Below are 23312 nucleotides of genomic sequence, written 5' to 3'. Positions count from 1 at the left end.
GTGTACACATATCTGATTATGTCCTGAGGTTGAAGTTCTGGATGGAACTACTGAGGTCCTACATTCTGTGAACTTTAGGGAGAACTCAGAGCACCTCTTCCAGGCACCTGGGGATGAGGAAGAAGAGAGGCAGGGATCCCAGACAAAATCATTACAGGATACAGTGATGAAAGGTGAGGCTGTTGGATAGACTGAAAATTCTTGTATGTATGTGGGGCCCTTCTCTCTAGATTCCAAGTTTTGGGGATCTGTTCTCTTGGTTCCTGATGTCTTAGGCTGAGTTCTCTAAAAAAAACAAAATCAGTAAAGTGTATAAATATATACAGAGAGAGATTTATAGCAAGGAAACAGCTCACACATTGTAGAGGCTGAAACATCCCAAGTCCATGCATCAGGATAGAGGCTTCTCTCAAATCATGTAGCTGCAGGGGCTGGTGAACCCAAGATTGGCGCCTCGGAGAGCGGGGCTCCCGCTCTCAGGCTGTGAAGATCTACAGATTCCAAGATCTGCATATAAACTAAAATAGCTCAAGTCCCAAGAGCCAAAGGTCAGGTGAACAGGAGGCAGCCGCAGGATGCAGAGTGAGCAAAAAAGCCAGAATGTCTGCAGATGCAGGCCACACCCCCAAGAAAACTCCCTTTCAACTGACTGGCTACTCACAGCAGATTCAGGTGTGAGAGTAATTACATATAAACACCGAGAATCATGGCCCAGCCAAGCTGACACACAATCTTAACCACCTGGCCTGCTATGTTAGAAACCCAACTCAAATTATCTTAAGCAAAAAGGGAATCCATTACAAGTATATTGAAGTATCTTGTATAATCAAAAGAAGGGCATGTAACCAAAGCATGAGAAGGGCAGGGATATAGCTGTGCCTCAGGGGAAATGGGGGCCAGGGACCCAAGTGATGTCAGAGTGTCCCCCAGCTTCTTTTTTCAATGGCTCCATTCTCTCCACACAGACCAACTTCATCCACCTGGGGAAACAGCCACTGACTGCTCCAGGTAGACACAGATCCCTCAGCCTTCCCCACTGAGAGAAGCTGACCTGTGTTCTCTAGTCTCAAGTTCAAAAGTCCCAGCAAAGGCTCTGATTGGCTCAATCTCCACCAGGAACCTACTCCTGGACCTGCCAGCCAACCCACAGAGGGTGGGTTCTATAAAAACATAACAGCTCCCACATAGACCTCATGGAGCTGGGGGTGGGGGTGAGGGGGTAAGGCCCTCAGAAAGAGGGGATGCTAGTTCCTGGAGAAGGGGAAGAGTAATATCTTCCTGAGTCTCTTTTTCAAGAAGCTGAGGTGATGAGATGGACCTGGGGCTGCCAGCCACTTGGGACGTATCTGCCCATACCTGGGAAAGTCTAGGAGTGCAGGGCTTAGGTCAATGTTGTTCGAGTCTTATGGAGGAACACTCTCTTTTAGGGGGAGGGGGCCCTGGTGGAGTGATGATTAAGTGCTCAGCTGCTAACTGAAAGTTTGGCAGTTCGAACCCATCAGCTGCTCCATGCGAGAAAGATGCGGCAGTCTGCTTCTATAAAGATTGCAGCCTTGGAAACCCTACGGGGCAGTTCTACTCCATCCTGTAGGGTCACTGAGTCAGAATCAACTGGTTGCTATGAGTTGGAATCGACTCGATGGCGACAGGTTTAGTTTTTTAGGGGGGTTGTGTAAACTGTTAACACACTCAGCTGCTAACTGAAAAGTTGACAGTTTGAGTCCACCCAGAGGCACCTTGGAAGAAAGGCCTGGCGATCTACTTCCAAAAAGTCACAGCCATTGAAAATCCCACGGAGAACAATCCTACTCAGACATACGTGGGGTTGCCATGAGTAGGAAGAACTTGACAGCAACTGCTTTTTTGTTGTTCTCTTTTTAGTATACATTTATAGACAGAATTCCTTGAGGAAAGGGACTGTGTTTTAGACTCTGTGCTAAATATTTGAAGGAATAGGGCAACCCCACGAGAAGCTGGACCTACAGAACAACCCTAGGTGTTGACACTTCCCAAACGGTATTCCTCGGAGCACTGGGCCAGCGAGACCTCAGTACCTAATAGAATGAGAAATTCTGCTGGCAATTGCCTTCTCTTGAAGATTCATAAAGTACGTTAGTATAGAAGAGTTGCAATGAAGAAATCCGCTTTTTTTAGTCAAGTGTTTTCCAGTCTTATTGGACCAACAGCATACAGTGGGAAAACAAAACTCCCAAAGTTTAGACTCGAAGAAAGCTCTGGGCAGAGGGGGTGGTTGTGCAAGAGTCCCTGCCTCTCCTCTGGGTTTTTCTTCCTCACTTTACTTTCTGCTGTTGATTCTATTGACTTCCTGGGCTGTTCTGATGTCTCATTAAAGCCCTTTGCCTCCTCCTAGTACAGCTGGTAATGGCTGCAATATTACAAAAAGTTTATTTAACACTAAGCGGACCCCAAGAAAAATACACAGAAACATCAAGAAAGAAACCAATAGCCTGACTTCTGGGGGGCACGTTCCTGAACATACCATAGCTAGCTGCTCTCAGGTAATGTCGCCTTGAGACTCTGGCTGATCCCCCAAGGACTGGCACACACCTATAGGCATCCACCAACCAACCAACCAACCAGTTGCCATCGAGTTGAATTCTGACTCATGGCGACCCCATGTGTGTCAGAGAAGAACTGCTTAGTGGGGTTTTCAATGGCTGATTTTTTTCGGAAGTACATTGCCAGGGCCTCCTCCTGAGGTGCTTCTGTTGGACTCGAACTGCCAAACTTCTGGTGAGCAGCCAAGCATGTTAACTGTTTGTATCACCTGGCAAAAGAAAATCTTCTGGTTCTCTTGTGTTAGTTAACTTCGAGTCGATTCTGACTCACAGTGACCCCATGTGTGCAGAGTAGAACTGTGCTCCATAGGGTTTTCAAGGCTGTAAACTTTCAGAAGCAGATCTCTAAGCCTGTCTTCCAAGATGCCTCTGGGTGGGTTTGAACTGCCAACCTCTTGCCTTAAGCATTTGTGCCACCTGGGGACTCCCTGCTTCTCTCGACCAAATCCAACCCTAATCTCCCAAAGCCAGCAGCCCTGACTCTGCTTGTCCAAACATCCCTTGGGGATCTTCCACATTGGTTTTGGGGGGCACCACTGGCTCTTTAAGATGGCACATCAAGCTTGGACTCATGAAGCTTGCCTTAACTGACAAGAAGATACTGGACTAGACCAATAAATAGCTCAGTGATAACCCACAGGAAGGGAACTCAGCAATAAGGCAACCAGATGATCTGACTCACAAGTCTACCTCTCCAGGTTTCAGTGTGTTTACCAGGACAACGTCCAAGATGATGGATTTGTCCAGTGACTTGCCTTCGGATGACAACTCAGGTAAATGGGATTATTTTTTAACACAACAAACAAAATCAAAATGTTATGTGGAGCTTTCTTTAAAAAATATATATATATGAGAATGAGTCCTTAACTCTTCGAAATCTGACTTACCCAACATCTCCGACTCCCCCCTCCCGCCTCCTCAAGTTACCGCAGACCAGTCAAGAAGAAGGTTATAAAGCATGCCTCTGACTTGGGCAATTTCAACCTCAACCTCTTCCCTTTTTCCCCAACATTTCTCTGGAAATCACAAGATCTCACCGCAGATTGATACAACACCTAACCCCCCCATTGCAGAAACAAGGAGTTCTCTGTCAAAGGGCGAGTTTGTTCTTTCCGCAATCACAGAAGCCATTCATCTTTCTGCATAGAGATAGTTGGTGTTTTCATCTGTTTAAGGTCTGGGGACTATTTCCTGGCACTTCTAGGGTACCAGCAAGAAGGCAGAACTGAACAGGGCTTATGGAAGAGCCAAATGGCCCTCTCTTACTAAAACAGTGGAAAGCTTCGGTTATAAATGGCACCCATCCTAAATACAAAAACTACAGGAACCTCAAAGTGTCAGCCCTCAAGAGCCAGGCCTCAAGGGATTGCGTGTTGGTGGCTAAGGAGGGAAAGCTGGAATAAGTGTCTCTGGAGAGGCGGGGGAAGTCAGCAGCCTAATACTCAAAATCGTTATTGTTGTTCAATTCCCATTCATAGTGACCGCCTAGAACTGCTCCATAGTGTTTCCAGGCTGTGACCTTTCAGAAGAAGATCACCGGGCCTCTCTTCGGAGGCATCTCTGGGTGGGTTCAAACCGCCAACCTTTTGGCTAGTAGTCGAGCACTTAATCACTGGGACCACCTAGGAACTCTCACTTACAATGTTTACCACTAACAAAAACTTTCCTAACCGATTTAGCCCTTCAATGCCAAAGGGGGAAGATGGAGACTTGGAGAATGTGGCTGTCTCCCCCAGGGGTGTTGGGACCACGTAACCTTCAGGGCTGCCCTCAGCAACCCTCCTCTCTAAATATAGGGATTAAGCACTTTCCATGGTTTAACCTCCACCATGTCTTCAGAACCATACCTGCCAATAAAGATACACTGTGGGTGATGGTAGTTGAATGGAAGGAGGAGTTCTTTCAAAATCATAAACAGAAAAGCACACTGAAGCCAACAGTAGTTGACCTTATTGTTGAGCTATCACCGCATTTCCTCTGACAGTGTTACTTCTCAAAATCTCCTTGGAGATGAGGTCTGAACTATCTGCGATAGTTCACTGAGGTTCCACCACATTTCAGGGACTATACTGGGCAACAGAGATATATATAACCCTTACCCTCTGGGAACCACCACCCATCTGTCAGTCTGTCATATAGTGCTGGCTTGTGTGTTGCTATGATGCTGGAAGCTATGCCACTGGTATTTCAAATGCCAGCAGGGTCACCCCTGGTGGACCAGTTTCAGCAGAGCTTCCAGACTAATATGGACTAGGATGAAAGGCCCAGAGATCTATTTCTGAAAATTAGCCAATGAAAACGTTATGGATCACAGAATATTTTCTGAGACATAATTCATTTACTTTGGATGTGTCATCAGTAGGTACTTATCCCTGGAGAAGGACATCATGTTTGGTAAAGTGGAGGGTCAGTGAAGGAGAGCGAAACCCTCAACAAGATGGATTGACTCAGTGGCCATAACAATTAATTCAAACATACCAAGGATCATGAAGATGGCACATGACTGGGCAATTTTTTGTTCTATTATACATGAGGTCACCAACATGAGTTGAGGCAACTCAATGGCAGCTAACCACAGCAACAGCCTTCTGGGAGCTCAGAAACCAGTAGGAACATCAGACATGAGCAGTTGATGTCAATATAATGCAGTAAGTGGTAAGACGAGAATCTGACTGGGGGCTCCTGGCAGCCTTCTTTAGTTTCTTGCAGGATTTCAGGATACGCAACCCTGGTCCTCTCACGGTGCTTATTAGGAAACAACAAAGACTGGGGAGGCTTCTCAGGGGCAAATCCAAGCTCGATGAACCCAGAATACCTGCGATGAGCACCATTTGCCGAATGTTGTAGAGGGCAGCTCTTTGTCTCTCTCTTTTTGGTAACAGCAACTCTTTTCCTTCCCTGTTGCATCAGCCTTATGGGGCATTCATTAAGCCCACTCCCCAGACCCCTCCATGTCTAGGCAAGGATTTGGCATGAGACCTAAGCTAGCCAAACAAGATTCTCCAAGAACATGGTTAAAAAAAAAAGGTTTTATTCTGACGTCACAATTGTCTTAGTCATCTAGTGCTGCCATAACAGAAATACCACAAGTGGATGGCTTTAACAAAGAGAAATTTATTTCCTCACAGTCTAATAGGTTACAAGTCCAAATTCAAGGCGTCGGCTCCAGGGGAAGGCTTTCTCTCTCTGTCCGCTCTGGAGGAAGGTCCTTGTTCTCAATCTTCCCCTGCTTGAGGAGCTTCTCACATGCAGGGACCCGGAGCCCAAAGGACGCACTCTGCTCCTAGTGCTGCTTTCTTGGTGGTATGAGGTCCCACCACTCTCTGCTTGCTTCCCTTTCCTTTTATCTCTTGAGAGATAAAAGGTGGTGCAGGCCACAACCCAGGGAAACTCCCTTTACCTTGGATCAGGGAGGAGACCTGAGTAATGGTGGTGTTACAATTCTACCCTAATCCTCTCAACATAAAATTACAATCACAGAGTGGAGGACAACCACAGATACTGGGAATCATGGCCTAACCAAGTTGACACATATTTTGGGGGGGACACAATTTGATCCATGACATACAACCTAAAGGATTATCTGTTAATATCCAAGGACTTGCTGATTCTGTTCCTTCTTAAGGTCTGGTTTGCTCAGACTTTTCTTTGGTTCTGTGAGACGCGTTTGTAACCTCCCATTAATTTTCTTATTTCCTTAAGTAGCCAGAGTTGAGTTTGTGTTGCTCAAAAACAAAGAATCCTGACTGATACCAAACTTTACTCCATGCCAGGCACAATAGCCCTCATCTAACAGCTTCCCTGGGGACAATGGTGGTTCAGTGGTAGAATTCTTACCTTCCACGCTGTAGTTAAGCGTTTGGCTGCTAATCAAAAGGTCAGCAGTTCGAATCCACCAGCCGCTCCTTGGAAATTCTATGGAGTGGTTCTGTTCTGTCCTACAGGGTCACTATGTGGCTGAATTGACTCAATGGCAACAGGTTTGGTTTCTTTTTTGGTATGCTGAGACCCGGGTTGGATTCCAGGCCAATCCACCTCATGTGCAGCCACCACCCATCGGTCAGTGGAGGCATGCCTGCTGCTATGAAAGCTGAATAGGTTTCAGTGGAGCTTCCAGACTAGGATGGAGTAGACCTGGTGATCCACTTCTGAAAATTAGCCAATAAAAATCCCATGGATTACGCTGATCTGATCCACAACCAGTCAAGGGGGTGGTGCAGGACCAGGCAGCATTTTGTTCTGTTGTGCACAGGTCGTCATGAGTCAGGGGCTCACTGCTCGGCAGCTAACAACAGCGTCCCTGAGAGACAGGTCCTGTGTTCATTTCGAAGATAAAGAGATGAGTCTTGCGTATACAAGAACACACAACTAGTCAATGCTGGAACCAAGATTTAAATCTGAATCAGCTGGTCTCCAAAGCCCAGACTCTTTCTTATTCACCCCTCCATGTCCCCAATCCAATGGCCTGCCATTCAAGGACCATCTTTGCTTATGGCTTTCATGTGAATATGGCTTGTTTTTAGGTGTTGTTGAGCCGGTTCCTACTCATAGCGACCATATGGACAACAGAATGAAATACCGCCTGGTCCTGCAGCAGTCGCACAATCTTTGCTATGCTTGAGCCCATTGTGAAGCCACCGTGTCAATCCATCTCATTAAGGGTCTTCCTCTTTTTCAATAACCCTCCACTTTACCAAGCATAACGTCCTTCTCCAGGGACTGGTCCCTCCTGACAACATGTCCAAAGTATGTGAGACAAAGTCTCACCATCCTTGCTTCTAAGGAACATACTGGCCATACTTCTTCCAAAACAGATTTTTTCATTCTTCTGGCAGTCCATAGTATTCTCAATATACTTTGCCAACACCATAATTCAAAGGCGTCAATTCTTCGCTGGTCTTCTTTAACCATTGTCCAGTTTTTGCACGCATAAGAGGCAATTGAAAATACCATGGCTCGGGTGAGGCGCACCTCAGTCTCAACATGACATCCTTGCTTACAGTTCACCAGATGGTCTCACACACATCAATGCATGTAATCCTCACAGCCACCCAGGAGGTAGCTATCTTCATTGCATTAGAAGACAGGTAGACCCCAAGTGTGATCAGCCCCACCTCTTCCCCTCCCTGCTGTAACTTAGCGAGGCTGCAGAGTAAGTCCAAAAGCCTCAGCTTGGCCTTCTAGGCCCTTCCAGATTCAGGGCCTGGGCCTTGTGTCCTCCACTCCTCTTCTTGCACTTTGATCTCCAGCCATACAGAGCTACTTGCAGTTCCCCAAGCCCCCCAGGCTCTTCCATGCCTCTGACCCTCCCTCCACCTGAAATGTCACCTTCTCTACCCCCATCCCTATCTATCCTCCACCTGGAATGCCCCCCCCCCCACATCTCACACCTGGTGAACCCTACTTATCTTTCTAGGCTCAAAGTAAGCCTGTCTTCTCCTTAGAAGCCTGTCCTTTGCCTTCTGCTCCCAGGTAGAACCTATACCCCCACTACATTGTGGACAGTGGGCAGAGGTGGTTCAGCAGTAGGACTCTCACCTTCCATGCTGAGACCCTGGTTCAATTCCAGGCCAATGCACCTCATGTACAGCCACCACCCATCTGTCAGATGAAGACAGATGAAGGAGAAAGGCTTGGCAATCTACTTCTGGAAAATCAGCCAGTGAAAACCCTACGGATCACAATGATCTGACCACAACCAATCATGGGGTACAGGACCAGGCAGCGTGTCTTCGCTTGTTCATGGGGTCCGCCATGAATTGGGGCCACAGCAGCTAACAGCAACAACAACTGTGGACAGAATTCTGGGATGGCTCTAACATGATCTGATATCGTCGCAGACATTGAGGTGTCCTCAACATCCTTCCACCCTAAAAGTCCTTCTAATGCAGTCCTGCAACCGCTCCTTCTTGAGAGTGCTGTGGGATTAACACACTCCTGATTATTGGCACCCTTCTCTGCCCACCTGAACGACCTTGGGAACTGGACCGTGGTTCTCTCATTTGAGCCAGCTTCTGTGCCCACGTCAGGGACTGCCACTAGTTCTCCTAGAAAAACTCTCCTAATGGAGTAGGGACCAACTGATCCTCCCCCATGCTTCCCTGAGAGGGGAGCAAGGACTCAAGTTCAGCCTGAGCCAGCAGATCACTCTTGGCTTTGGGGTGTCTGAGGGAGGACAGAGGGTTCCTCGTGTCCCCCAGTGGCTCCCAGGTTGCTAGGGCTCCCCCTCCGGGTCCCACCTAGACACACCTTCACTCCGTTCCCTTCTCTACCTCCCCTTTGCCCCTCCTCCATCAGCTCACCTCAGCCCTAGGTCCCCTTTCTCCACAGACAGAGGGGGTTAGCTGGTGAACACTCTTAGCTGACCAGGAGTTCACAGGCTTGCCCCTACCCTTCTCAAGGCTGTTGGCACATCACGGGATGTTCCCAGAGTCTTCTTCAGCTTCAACAACTTGCCAGGCATGGCACTACTTCAATTTCACATATATTATCTCATTTAATTCTCACAGCCATTTTGTAATTATTATTTATTACTATTCTTACGGATGAGGACATTGAAGCTCAGAGAAGTTAAGTAACTTGCCCAAGGTCACACAGGTAATGAGTGTGAGAGCTGGGATTCAAGGCTGTTCTGGCTGGTTCCAGGACCCCACCAGGCATGGGGAGGGAAAGGTGTCCACAGCCTGCCTCAGTCCCTACACAGGTGTCTACCTGCCTTCTCTGCTTTCTAAAGAGCAAGGCCTGTTTTTGCTTTTGTTTTTTGGCTTTTCCTACAGAGTAAGGGGCAGTGGTGGTTCAGCAGTAGAATTCCCACCATCTATTTATTTTTTTTTTTTATACAGGAGTCCCAGGTTCAATTCCTGGCCAGTGCATTCACGCACAGACACCACCCGTCTGTCGTGGAGGCTTGTGTGTTGCTGTGATACTGAACAGGTTTCAGCAGAGCTTCCAGACTAAGACGGACTAGGAAGAAAGGCCTGGCAATCTACGTCTGAAAATCAGCCAGTGAAAACCATATGGATCCCAACAGCCTGATCCGTAACCAGACACGGGGATGGCGCAGGACCAGGTAGCGTTCAGTTCCATTGTGCATGTGGCTGCCACAAGTCAGGGCTGACCGGACGGCGTCTAACAACAACACAGAAGGGCAGCAGCATCAACTCCCAGTTACCCCAGCGCCTTTTCCAGTGTTCTAGCATTTTCTACTGGGTTGTGTATGAGAGAAAACAAAAGCTCACAGGCTAATGGGGAACATAGAGGGAGGCTCCAAGCCCCACGGAGGACGAGAAAAGGAAAGTCTGGCGCTTGAGCACTGTAAACTGGAGGGTTTTGAAAAGATCAAAGAGATGTCTCAGCCCCTTTCATCTGGTGGGCCTGTGGTGCAAGGAGGACACAGCCCGCTAGGTGGCAGCAGAGAACCAGTCAGTGGGCGTCAAGGTGTCCCAACCCTGGGGCGTCTAAACTCTGTTGGTCTGTTCTGTGCCATCGAGTCAATTCCAATTCACAGCGACCCTAAAGGACAGTAGAATGGCCCCATAGGCTTTCCAAGGCTACAATCTTTATGGGGAGCACGGGTGGCACAGCGGTTAAGCACTCGGCTGCCAACCGAGAGGTCAGCCGTTGGAACCTCGGTAAAGATTAAAAAAACCAACCAAACCTGTGGCTGTCTAGTTGACTGCGACTCATAGTGACCCTGTAGGACAGAGTAGAACGGTCCCACAGGGTTTCCAAGGAGCAGCTGGTGGATTCGAACTGCTCCTTAAGGCAGGTCTGAGCTGTCCCAAAGGGGTAACAGGTGGGCAGCATCCTACTAACAGTTTTCACTCTTGTTACCAAGCTTATTCTGTGCCAGACCCTGGGCCGAGCACGTGGGAAGCCTCACCTCCTTTAACCCACAACTCACCTAGGAAGGAGCCCCAGTGGCACAGTGGATAAAGCCTTTGGCTGCTAAACAAAGGGTGGATGATTTGAGTCCACAAGCTGCTCAGCAGGAGAAGGATGTGGCAGTCTGCTTCCGTAAGGATTACAGCCTTGGAAACCCTATGCGGCAGTTCTGCTCTGTCCTGTAGGGTCACTATGAGTTGGAATTGACTTAGCAATGGGTTTGGGTTTTTGGTGAACGCATGAAGCAGGTACTTCATAAAATTAGCCTCGCTTTATAGATGCTGACTCTGAGGCTCTGGAGTTTGTTTTGCTCCAGGTCACACAGATTGAAGAGATGGGATCCAGGCAGTTTGGACTCTAGAGCCCCTGTTTTTAGCCTCAGGGCTATACTGCCCTGAAGAAAAGGAAAAGGCAGTTGCTTGGAAATGTTGGGAGCCCTGATGGCATAGTGGTTAATAGCTTGGCTGCTTACCAAAAGGTCAGCAGTTTGAATCCACCAGCTGCTCCTAGGAAACCCTATGGGCCATTTCTACTTTGTCCTATAGGGTCATTATGAGTCGGAATCCACTCAACAGCAACAGATGTTGTACAGTTTATTTGGTGGAAGTGTTGTAGGTGAGGGCAGGTGGCAGAGCAGACGGAGCCTGAGGCAGAGGCAGGTCTGAGGATTGTGACCCCAGAGGGAAGCCAGCGGGATTCTGGGAAGCAGGATGTGGTTTTCCAGGCTGAGGATAAACTGACCTTCTGAGGAACCTTTATTTGAAGAGTCCAGACCCAGCCTACCAGGGGCTCATAGCCCCGAAAGAACCTGGCACGTCATAAACTGCAAACCTCTCAAAGACGCAACAAGGTACCTGTGTAAGGGTGTGTAAGGACTCCCTCCTTGAGCTCCAAGAAGCTACCGAGATAGAGAGTATGTCTTCACACAGGTCTTAGTGTCCCCATTGTGTTGAGTTTGGTCCTCTAGCCCCCTCTGGGGGAGTGGATGATGCCAGCTGCCCTACAGTCTCCACCCAGGGCACACTCAAGCCCCCTGACTTAGTCCATGTCACAGGGGACTTGAGGGAGACCTGAGGTCCAGGTCAGTGCCTCCTTCCTGGTGGTCTTGCTGCCAGTCATCCCAGGGTCCAGTTTAGCTGTAGACTCCAGCTTATTACAAGCCTCGGGCTCCTTGGCTCAGAAGTGCCTTCTCTCAGCCACTAGGACTCTCCGGGAGCTACCAGACATGACCCAAGGTTCAGATTGAAATTGCTCTTCCCAAAGCCATTGACACCAGGCACCTGTATTATTCATGATTGTCGTCTAAAATCTCCGGACCCAGCTGCACGTCCAGGAACTCAGACTAAGTCGTGTTCCATTGTTCTACCTCAGGGCCTTTGCCCTATACTCTCTGTCTGGGATGCTCCTCCGTCATCTCTGCCTGGCTGGCTCCTTCTCATCATTTAGATCTTTGCTTAAATTTTTCCTCCTCAGAAAGGCTTTCCCTGTCCACTCAATGCTTTCTAACCCACCACCTAACACACTGGGCATTTGTTTTGTTTATTTTACTTTTCTATCTCATAGAATATAAGCTCCACAAGTGTAGGGACTTGTCTGACTTTGTCACCCTGGAATCCCCAAGTCTATTACAGTCTCAGCATGTAGCTGGTGCTTAGGAAATATTTGCTGAATGAATGGGTTGTAAGTTGGTGATTCTATCTCTGGCTAATCTTCAACCTTTATGGTTATTAATCATTTCTTACTTTCTATCTTCTTCTCCACTCACACTCCTGTCTCCCGCCTAAGAAGGACCAGTCCCCCCGCCCCGTTTTCTTTCTTGCCAATTCCAGTGACCATTAAACAATATAAAAGCACATTGATACCGCCCTCACACAGGACAGCTCTTGTCCACAGCCAAGGTGGAAGTGAAAACTGGAAAGCTTTGGGATCCAGAAGGAGTGGGGCCCCAGAGCGCTAAGGGGGAGGGGACTTTAGTGACTGTCTTAGTCATCTAGTGCTGCTGTAACAGAAATACCACAAATCAATGGCTTTAATAAAGAGAAGTTTTTTTTTCTCACAGTAAAGTAGGCTAAAAGTCCAAATTCAGGGCGTTGGCTCCAGGGGAAGGCTTTCTCTGTCTCTGGAGGAAGGTCTTTCTCATCAATCTTCCCCTGGACTAGGAGCTTCTCTGCACAGGAACACTGGGTCTAAAGGAAAAGCTCTACTCCCGGTGCTCCTTTCTTGGTGGTATGTAGTCCCCCTGCCTCTCTGCTCACTTCTCCCTTTTATATCTCAAGAGATTGCCTCAAGACACAATCCAGTCTTGTAGGTTGAGTCCTGCCTCACTCACACAACTGCCACCCATCCTTCCTCATTAACATCATAGAGGCAGGATTAACAACAAGCATACAGGAAAATCACACAATACCAGGAATCATGGCGCAGCCAAACTGTTACACACATTTTTGAGGGGACATAATTCAATCCACAACTGTGACCATTTAATCTAAGTCCTCGGCTGATGAGGACTCTCATGTTCCGGCATTCTGGTGGGTATTTGTTTTGTTGTTTGTCCACAACGGTGTGCTGGGGAGCGAAGACGACTGTTGTGTCCTGTATTGTACCTGGCAACCTTTGGGAGAAAGGTCCAGCATTTAAAATAAATGGCTTCCCTAGGGAGAAACATTGGGATTTGGGGAAAACAGGTCAGAGTGAGCTGTGACTTTTTGAGGGGAGGGATGAAATCGGTTCTTTCATGCCAATTAGGCAATCACAGATGACCATGTCAGAACTCCAAGCTCGTGATTATCATGGGACTCAAGACCAGGGGAAAAAAAAAAAAGTGAGGTTAAGAGCCAGCGACGCAGTCTTCCCATACCACCAGCCAGCAGACGGGAGGGTGTCTCATCAAGAAAGGTAAGAGTGTTGCCTGCTAACCCATAACTGTCCGACTGTTCTTTGACAACAGAGTTTGGGAGATTCTGGTGGGTTGTCTCACCCTCCTTGTTGCCTCCCTGATGCTTAGTCGTAACAGAATTTCTCCTCAACACTTGAAATTCTCCAGCTTCTGAGGGTTCACTGATCCTTTCTCAGCCCTCCTGGACCTTGGAGGAGAAAAGCAGAGGCCCAGGGAAAGTGGGTGTTCAGGCTGGGAGAAGAACCTCCTTGCTTTAGACGTGGTCTCTTGTCACCTAAAGGGTCACTTCTCTCTGCTTGGATGGGATGAGGTGGATTTGCTGTTTCCACACTGATGGCCACGGAGGCAGTTGTAGGTCGGTGGTAGAATTTTCACCTTCCGTGCAGGCGACCTGGGTTCAATTCCCAGCCACTGCACCTCGTGCACAGCCATCACCTGTGTGTTGCTATGATGCTGAACAGGTTTCAGTGGAGCTTCCAGACCATGACAGACTAGGTAGAAAGACCTGGTAGAAAGACCTGGCGATCTACTTCTGAAAACCAGCCAGTGAAAGTCCTATGGGTCACAATGGCCAGATCCATAATCAAACGTGGGGGTGGCACAGGACCAGGCAGCATTTTGTTCCATTTTGCATGGGATGGCCAGGAGTCAGGGGCTGACCCAACAGAGCTGACAACACCAGCTGCCAAGGCTCTGAGCTTGAGGTGCAGACTTGCCAGGTTTTTCTCCCAAGGATTTAGCGTAGAATTCATCAAGTTTGCCTTTGTAATTTTGAACACACGGTTCCCCCACCACCCCTTCCCCACATGACCCATCTCTGATGCCATTTCTTGTTTAAAGCTAGGAAGGGAAATGACAGATAAAATGCCCCAGTGGAAAGGACTTCTGTGGTGAATCTCCTACTCTGCTCTCCCACGTCTCCCCTGGTGCTTTCTTCCCACTGGAGCTCATTCCTATAACTCTGTGGGGATCAGAACTTCGAAATTCACAAGAACAATGAGAGGGAAGAAAAATGCACAAGGGCAAGTAGAGAAGCTTCCATTCTTGGTTTTGAACAAGCACACTGTAATCATGACATTGCAGCTCATGAGATTTTTGTTTGTCTGTTTTTATGTTTTATAGCTTTTTTTTTTAAGTTCTTTTCTTTTTTAAACCTTAGTCATGAGACTTGAGGTCTCTGGGTGACGAAAATGGTTTGGTCTCGACTACTAACCTAAAGTTTGGCAGTTCAAACCTGCCCAGAAGCACAAGGAAGTAAGACTTGGTGATCTGCTTCCATAAAGATTAGAGCCAAGAAAACTCTATGCTGTAGTTCTACTCTGTCACATGGGGTCACACTGTGAGTTGGAATCAACTCAGTGGCAATGGGTTTTCATGTGTCTTGAACTAGGGAGCAGCAGAAATTGATTTAGATGTGGGGGCAGGAATCGGTAGACAGGCAGGTCCATGGAGAACATGGATTAGCCAAGGCCCCTGTACAGGCTGGTCCTTTTGGTAGAGTGGGTTGGAAGGTGCCACGCTGAGCCACTCTGCCTCCCACACCAATGACTAGCTTCAGGCCAAGAGGACTCTGGGAAACCACAGGATGTCATCAGAGCCCTCCATCTGTCCCAGGTTGTTGTTGTGTGCCAGCCGGTCAGCTGTGACTCATAAGGACCCCATGTGACAGAGTAGAACGGCCCCATAGAGTTTGCTAGGCTGTAATCTTTACAGGAGCAGATCGCCAGGTCTTTCTCCCAAGGAGACACTGGGTGGATTCAAACCGCCAACCTTTCAGTTAGTAGTCGAATGCGTAACCGTTTGCGCCACCAGGGCTCCTCTTTGCGCAGGGAGTGATATCAAATAACAACATTGGGGAGAAATAACTCTTCTTTTTTTTTAACCACATCCTTGGGCCAGGGAAGGTAGGGAATGAATAAAAATGCTGTTTTTTTAAATTGTTGTTATTTGCTTTGTTTCGTTTTTTTCTCTCCGCAAATTTATGTTATAGGGTCCAATTGGAAGCAAGGAGAGTATTATACCCCCCACCCCTTACTCCCAAATAATAACTCAGTTTGAGAGTTTTTGCTTGTTTGTAGTTTCCTCTTTGAGTTTAATTCTCACTTGGTGGAAGGGGCTGGAGTCCTGGGCGGCATAAATGGTTAACCACTGGGCAACTAACTGAAAGGTTGGTGGTTCCAACTCACCCGGAGAGGCCTCCCGAAAGAAAGGCCTGTTGAACTGCTTCCAGAAGGTCCCAGCCATGAAAACCCTATGGAGCAGCTGTACTCTGCACACATGGGGTCACCATGAGTCAGAACTGACTCAAGGGCAACTGGCTTGATTTTTTTTTTGGCGTGGTGGGAGGGAAAGGAGTTAGAAACCTGAGCTCTTTCCAAAGCCCTTGATATCAAACCCTGAAAGAAGCAGGTATAAACCATCCCAGAGAGAGAAGCCAGGGGGTCTGCGCAGTAGCTGCTCTCTGTCTGGAGAGAATGTTGCTGTGGGTATTTAAAGGATGACGACGGACAACACTTCAGATGCTTTAAATGATGCCATGTGCCCCTTCCGTTAGGTGTCCTGACTCCACAAGATGCCGAGAGAAGATGTTCACCTCATACATGGTTACCCCAGGAAGGGATACCACCACGCCTCCATCACAGCTGAAGAGTAAGTTCAAAACCAGATGCAGAGGGGTTTCTGGGGCCCTGTGCTGAGGCAGGCTGCTGGCCTCCACCTGCACACCCCAGTAAACCTCCTGTAAACCTCCCTAGTATTCTTCTACCCTGAGGGTGAGAGCCCCAGCCACGGGGTGAGGGGACCATGTCTTGCAAGCGGCTCACTCAACTTCTCTGAGGCCCAGCAGGCAGGGAGACAGGAATGTGGGAAGCTGGACCTTGCCTTTTTTTCCTGCCTTCTCTGTTACTGGGTCCCTGGGTGGTGCAAAGGGCTAATGCATTTGGCTGGTAACCAAAAGCTTGGAGGTTCGAATCCACCTAGAGGCACCTCGGAAGAAAGGCCTGGTGGTCTACTTCTGAAAAATCAGCCATTGCAAACCCTATGGAGCACAGTTCTAAGCTGACACACATGGGGTCATCAGGAGTTAGAATTGACTTGATGGCAACTATTCGTTTCTGCTACTGGGACTTGGCCTTGGGTTCCTAAGCTGAAAACCACCCAGCTTTCTGTCTCCGATTTAGATGTCTCTTTCCTCAATCCTTAGATATAACCCAGTTGTACTTACTCTGCTCAGATTCCTGAGAGTGGTTTGCAGGCCAGAGAGGATGAAGACAGGTGTGTGTGCCTCAACCTGCAGATTCACTACTGGGCAAAAATGTGGTCATAATTTCTGCACTTTCGCTTAGTCCTAAGCAAAAGTGTTTGAAATTATGAAATAATTAAAAATAAGTATCTATATGATTATCCATTTCTAAGTGCTAAGCATTGGATAGGAGTCCTGGTGGTGCAGTGGTTAAGGGCGTGGCTGCTAACCGAAAGGTGTCGTGGTTCAAATCCACCAGCTGCTCCGTGGGAGAAAGATGTGGCAGTCTGCTTCCATAAAGAAGGAAACCCTATGGGGTGGTCCTACTCTGTCCTTTAGGGTCGCTATGAGTTGGAGACTTGATGGCAGTGGGTTTGGTTTGGGTTTGGGAAGTATTGGGTGCTGGCCCAAGATACTATTCTTATCTTTAGAAAATCTTTCAAGTCTAGTGGGTGAGTCAGGCACGAGAATGGTGTCGTCAAAGGTAAGTGCTGTAATGGTATCAGAGAGGCGGGAGGGGCACCCTGTGTGGTAATGGGAGTGGGGAAGGGGGTGGTGTGGGAGGGTGGGAGCAGGAGTGGATTAACCAGTAAGCATGTATGCTCTGGTTTTCAGTAACCAAGGTACGCATGGGCTTAATTTTGCTTACTTACCTATCTGTAGTGCACAATTGCATCTGTTTTTCACCAGGTGAAATTGTGCACTACAGATTAGTAAGTAAGCACAATTAAGCCCGTGCATACCTTGCTTAGTGGGTAATCCGTCCCTGAGTGGGATGAAAGGGGGTGGGGTGAGAGGGAAAGGCTACCCTTTTAGTGGGGTCAGACAGGACAAACAAGGAGTCAGGCTTTTATTTGGACCGTCTTTTATGTGATCTGCTGGATAAAGTTCATTTGAGATCAAAGTCAGAGTCTCTCAAAAAATGAGGTAAACCCTTCCATGCTCCTGCCTGGATTTCAGTGGGTTTTTCTCCTCAACTAAGGATACGGCACAGAGAAGTTTGAAAGTACGAGCATTTCAGCTCTGACTGATCACCCTGGTGAGGTCTCTAGTTCTTCCTGAAGTAAAATGTTTATTAAGACGGTGTCCATCTGCCTCCCCCTCTCCTCTGAGGTGGCGCTGGATGGCCTTCCCGAGGTCCCTCTGTCCTGAGAGTCTGTGATTCTGGGAGGGGAAGTTTGTTGCTTCAAATGAGCAGAGACATGTAGTTAATCAGGAGACCCGCTAAGTGTCCCCCTGTTTATTCAAGGCTTGAGTCAGTGTTATGGATTGAATTGCATCCCCCCAAAAGTTATGCAGAAACCCCAACCCCTGTACCCGTAAATATGACCGTGTTTGGAAAAAGGGGGTTTTCTTTTGTTGCGTTAATGAGGTCATATCGCTGTAGGGTGGGTCCTAGACCTAATTCTTTCTGAGTGGTGTCTTATAAGAAGGGAAAACAGACCTGGAGAGAAAGATACACACAGGGGAGGGAGGGGAGAGTAGAATGTGTGAGGAACTGTCTACGAGCCAAGGAACACAAGAAACGCTGGGGCTACCAGCAAGGAGGGATCCTCCCCAGAGCAGAGTCATTTCCTTTGGCGCTTTGCTGTCTGTGTGTAGGTCAGATGGCCGAAGCCCCCTGCACCGACTGTGACACTCTTAGCAAGGAATGTCGTGACCTTGCACAGGGCAGTGAAAGGGGTTGGTCCAGAAAAGGGTCAACTGTGCACAAGGTCACAAATATCAGGAGTCCTTCCTTTCACAGGAGTCCCTGGGGGGAGGGGGGTGCAAACGCTTGGCTGCTAATCAAAAGGATGGAGATTCAAGTCCACCCCAAAGTGCCCAGGAAAAAAGGACTGGTGATCTACTGGAAAATCAGCCTATGGAGCACAGTTCTACTCTGACACACATGGGGTTGCCATGAGTTGGAATTTACTCGATGGCAACTGGTTGGTTTTCCTTTTACAAAAAGCCCCTGCTCAGCTGGTTGCCTATTTAGACAGGTGAAGTAGAGCGGGGTGGGAAAGCAGAGACGCCTTCGTTGGAACAATGTGTCTGTAATATTCTCTGAGGATATTTATCCTTCTGGCAGTCGTGCACCAGGTAGAACAAGGAAGAACACCACAAAGTCGGTTCCCACGGCCAGTGCCAAAGGGCAACCCACTTGCATTGTGTGTCCACCCTTTGCAACCTCCGTGGGGAGTGGTTCTCACAGTTGAGGGTGTGGAATTTACCAGTGGGGCTTGTTAAGATGCAGATTCCTAGGCCCCTCCACCTGAGAGGCGGATTCAGTGGGTCTGGAGTGGGGCCCCAAGACCTGCACTTTCACATGCATCCTAGGTGAGCGTGATGTGGGTGGCATTTGGGTGACACCCTGAGGAGCTGTGCCAGGCTGGTCGGTGAGCTTCGCTGACACGTCTGCCACGTCCTGGAGTCTCCCGCTCTCAGCCAGCCGTGGGGGTGTGGTGAGTGTGGTGTGACCGTGTGTGAAGTGGAGTACAGCTCATCTGTGCCCACTCTCCCGGGGCGTGACCACAGCAGTGGCATCCCCAGTGGGCTGCGGAGGGTGCGGGCTACACTGGGTGACACTATCAGAGGGGGTGACATCAAAATGACTGTCTATAAAAATATCTCTGTAGTTAGGTAAAACAACAAAAACATTTTTCGTAAGCCCAGCTTACATGTGTCAATGTACCTACAAGGCTACAACTCTGCAGCTAGTTTACTTTTTGAACCTTCTAACGCACTCCAGTCAGAGCTGTCACTGTTACCCAATTACAAGGATGTCCCTAATCACGTGGTCTCGTCTGGTGCTTTCGTTGCTGCTGGTGTTTTTACAGTCTCTGATTTTGTCCGATTTTCTGTGCTTTAGCTACAATATTGTGGTAATTAGTTTTCGTGAACCTGTATCAATAACTTTTTAAAGAATAAAGTAGTAATTAAAGGAAAAGAGGGAGTGATATATAGGAATAACAACTGACGAGTAACATTAGTACAAAAAAAATGACAGGGTGCTGTATGGTCTGGTACAGGAAGAGGTCCACGGAGGAGGGTGACACCAGCCCTAGTGATGCACTGGACCGCAGGCTGCTGGGTAAAATTAGGGCACACACAGGCTGGGAGCCCTGTCAGCTGCCTTCAGTCACAGGAGCCCGCTGGGCACCTGCTCCTGTGACAGCTTTACTTCAGAGAAAGGCAATACAGCAGGACAAGCCCTGGCCACTGGAGATTGGGTCTGGTCTGAATCCAAGCGCCCACTCACTGGGGGTCTTCATGCTAGCTCTGAATGACGTTGGCAAATCACTTAACCTCTGCATTTATCTTCTCATCTGTGAAATGGGGACAATAAATGGTGCCTACTGGGTTGTTATGAGAATTAAACGAACTGATGCATGTAGAATGCTTAGCACAGCACCTGGCTTATAGTCAGCATTCCTGAAAAACAAACCAAACCCACTGCCATCACGCTGATTCCGACTCATAGCAACCCCATAGGGTTTCCAAGGTTGCAAATCTCTACAAAAGCAGACTGCCACATCTCAGTGTTAATTTCCCTTTCCCGTTTGTGGACTGGTAAAAAAAAAAATGCTTTTTATCAGCCCCGATGTGAAGGAAAACTCAGTTCCATCCAATATGCTGTCCACATAAGGATCAGTTGCTACCGCCCCTCTTGTGCTCGGGCCAGGCCAGGTAGTGTCGCACCTGTGGGCCCATACCTGAGCGGCTCCTAGAGAAGGACCTGGAGGCCTGGTGAGGTGCCATCCTGGTGGGGCGGGAAACTACTTGGAGCCCGGGAAGTGCTGCTTTTGGCTCTCAAAGCCCACGTGAAGAGAGAAGGTTGATGTACGTTCATCATGATCTGAAACAGTGTTTCTGTGCCGAGTCGGACTTGCCTGTCTCTTGGCCAGGGCCGTGGGGGTTGGCATCCTGACGGTGATCCTGGGGATCTTACTGCTTCTTGGCTGCTGGTATTGTAGAAGACGAAGCGGATACCAGACCTTGAAGGTGGGTATCGTTTCCACTGCTGGGGTTCTCCTCCCTGTGGGTCGAATTCCTCCAGATCCAAGAGCCGTCCTTCCACTTCTGAGAATTTCTGGGGACTGGGGCCGGATGGGGGTGGGGGGAGGGTAGCATTAAAGCGCTCGCCTGTTAACCAAAAGATCAGCAGTTTAAACCCACCGACCGCTCCCTGGGAGCAAGATGTGGCAGTCTGCTCCCATAAAGATTACAGCCTTGGAAACCCTATGGGGCAGTTCTACTCTGTCCCGTAGGGTCGTTTAGAGTCAGAATCGACTCGACCGCAACAGCTTTTTGGGGGAGTAGAATTCTCTGATCCCCTCTAACTCTGATTATTGCTTCTGACAAATTCTTTCTCTACATGATGTTCTTGCAACCCTTCCCTTGTCTCTGCCCAGGCATCCACCCCAACCAGGACCTTGGCCTGTCTCTGATTCCACGCAAACTTGCACACCTGGCTATTGTGTGTAGCTGAGCACCGATGGTTTATGGTCGCAGGGGATGGTTTTGTGATCCCTTGCGTGGTGAACCACGGCATCTGGACGCCCTAGTTCTTATCCATCCCTCCGGGGATCCTCACAAGTTCTGCTCCTCTGCTTAGTGGCCTGTTCCTCCCACCTGCCCTGTCATCCCTTTGCTCCCAGGTTGCCTGGAAACTCCAAGTTCTAATTCTGCAGTACGGAGCAACCCAGCAGACCCAGGATCCATCCACCTCTCAGCGCACAAAAGCCCACCTGGTTTTTAACAGGCTCCACCCTTGTCGGGCAGCCATTGTGGCTTTCTAGAACTTTTTCATCTTTATTCATATGAGCAGGGATTTACACAATGACACAGTCCATTCTTCCGGCAGCAGGATCTTCCAAGAATGGGGACTGTCAGCTGAGAGTATCAACTATAAAAAGTAGGCCAGTTTTCAGTAACCTTGCTTCCAAAGCCAGGAAGCAGTAAAGCAGCCAAAGTAAGCAATAGAAAGAAAGGAGAGTTGCTATTTATTACCTCTTTACCTTCCTACCTGTCTGTCTACCTCCCTCCCTACCTTCCTACCTGTCTACCTCCCTCCCTACCTTCCTTCTTTCCTTCCTTCCTCTCTCTCTTTCTTGTTATTACAGATTGGAAAGCTTCTCAGGTCAATACACAATGGAAAAAAAAACTTTACAAAAGATGTTGGAAAGTCCCATTCGTCACCCAGCAAGCACGTCATTCTGCAGAAAAGGTTCTGAGAAGGAGAGAAGGGTTGGTGGTGTGTGTGGGGTGGTGAGAGCTTGGCAGTATGAGGAGGAGAGGTGGAAGGTGAGAGACCCCTGAAGCCCCCTTCCCTATGCCTCTCTTGTCAACTCATAGCGACCCTACAGGACAGAATAGAACTGCCCCATAGGGTTTCCAAAGAGCAGCTGGTAGATTCGAACTGCCAACCTTTTGGTTGGCAGCTGAGCTCTTAACCACTGGGCCACTGGGGCTCATGATGCACTAAGTACTGCATTTAATTACACCATCAACTCCCTACCTCTCTTCTGTCATTCTACTTTCATTTTAAAGCAGGAGAACATAAATGAACATGAAACGCCAACCTCAGGTTCCCTCATTAAACTTTGAAATGTTTCTTTTTCCACCTTCATCACAGAAAGGCAGCGAGATTAGCTGGAATTTAGATCTCCCCAGACCTCTCCCTCGGTTAGCAAGTCCCCTGCACCCTGAAAAGCAACCTCTGAAAGGAAAGTCTTTTTCAGCAGCAGCAGCAGCGTGTTCCTGAAGCGAGGAGTGGGCAGTGATTTGTGAAGGCCTGGAAGATGGTTCTTATATTACCGGTTTTACTTCTTCACTTGGATGTTGAGGGCATACATACTTTGGATTCTTGGAGAAGAATTTCCAGACCCCTGCTGACACTCAGTGGATGCCCAGGTGTCAGGGCCTTGTGTTTCCAGGCCTGCTCAGAGGCCACCTGCACTAGAATCACCCGGGGTTCTTGCTAAATGGTGACTCTGGGCCAGTCTCTCAGGGCAGGACGCAGTAGTCTACATCTTAGTTTGTTCACTGAAATTACGCAAATGCAGAGGGTAGTCTGTGAGCTGGGAGAGTGGTAGGTGAGAGATTTTAAAAAAAGAAAAGAAAAACCTAATTGAGGTAAAGAGAGAGAGCGCGTTGACTACTTCGTCGTTGTTAGCTGCTCTGGAGCGGGCTCTGCTAGGGGCGACCTTACAACAGAACGAAACGTTGGCCGGCCCCGTGCCGTCATCTTCATGATCGTTGTCGTTTGAGTCCGTATTGTGCCCATTGTGTCTGGCCATCACACTGAGGGTTTCCCTCCTTTTCACTGACGCCCCTACTTCACCAACCTTGACTACCTTACCTGAGCTTTCATGCTGAGGAGTGGGAGGGGAACAGAAGCTCCCTGGATTTTGACATCTAGATTAGGGTTCCTGTGCATATACCTTTCCATGGAGTACAGTCAACAGCCACAGAACTGCAGACTAGCCTTTAGGAAAACGACAGACTCTCTAGGTATCAGCCCAGTCCCATCCAGATCCAGCCACTTGATGGTCCAGCTACTTCGTCTCTTTGGGAAACCTGCCTTGACTCCCTCCTCCCCCAACCTAGTAGAAGCCAAAGAACAAAGTGCCCATGTGAAGACAAGCTGGAAGAGCAGCCGACCATTCGCATGGCTGCCCTGGTCCAGCCCCTCTCTACTAATACCACAGAGAGCATGCTCCTGACG

At 48.6% G+C, this 23312-nt stretch overlaps 1 protein-coding gene across 7 annotated transcripts in view; it reads left to right on the top strand.

Annotated features, from left to right (window-relative positions):
• MLANA (melan-A) overlaps positions 1–23312 on the top strand; it is a 68429-nt gene that overhangs the window by 39993 nt on the left and 5124 nt on the right. For 6 of the 7 annotated variants that reach the window (XM_064290533.1, XM_064290532.1, XM_064290531.1 and 3 more), the window contains 3 exons: positions 9422–9648; positions 13209–13358; positions 15914–16008. In XM_064290533.1, the coding sequence (XP_064146603.1) occupies positions 9596–9648; positions 13209–13358; positions 15914–16008 (298 nt within the window). In that variant the 5' untranslated portion in view covers positions 9422–9595. Of the gene's footprint in view, positions 1–9421; positions 13359–15913; positions 16009–20490; positions 20588–23312 lie in introns of all 7 variants that reach the window. The other variant, XM_003407353.3, reaches the window with a different exon arrangement.

Source organism: Loxodonta africana, chromosome 9, assembly GCF_030014295.1.
Source record: "Loxodonta africana isolate mLoxAfr1 chromosome 9, mLoxAfr1.hap2, whole genome shotgun sequence".
Taxonomy (NCBI): domain Eukaryota; kingdom Metazoa; phylum Chordata; class Mammalia; order Proboscidea; family Elephantidae; genus Loxodonta; species Loxodonta africana.
This window is presented reverse-complemented; position numbering and strand designations above follow the sequence as displayed.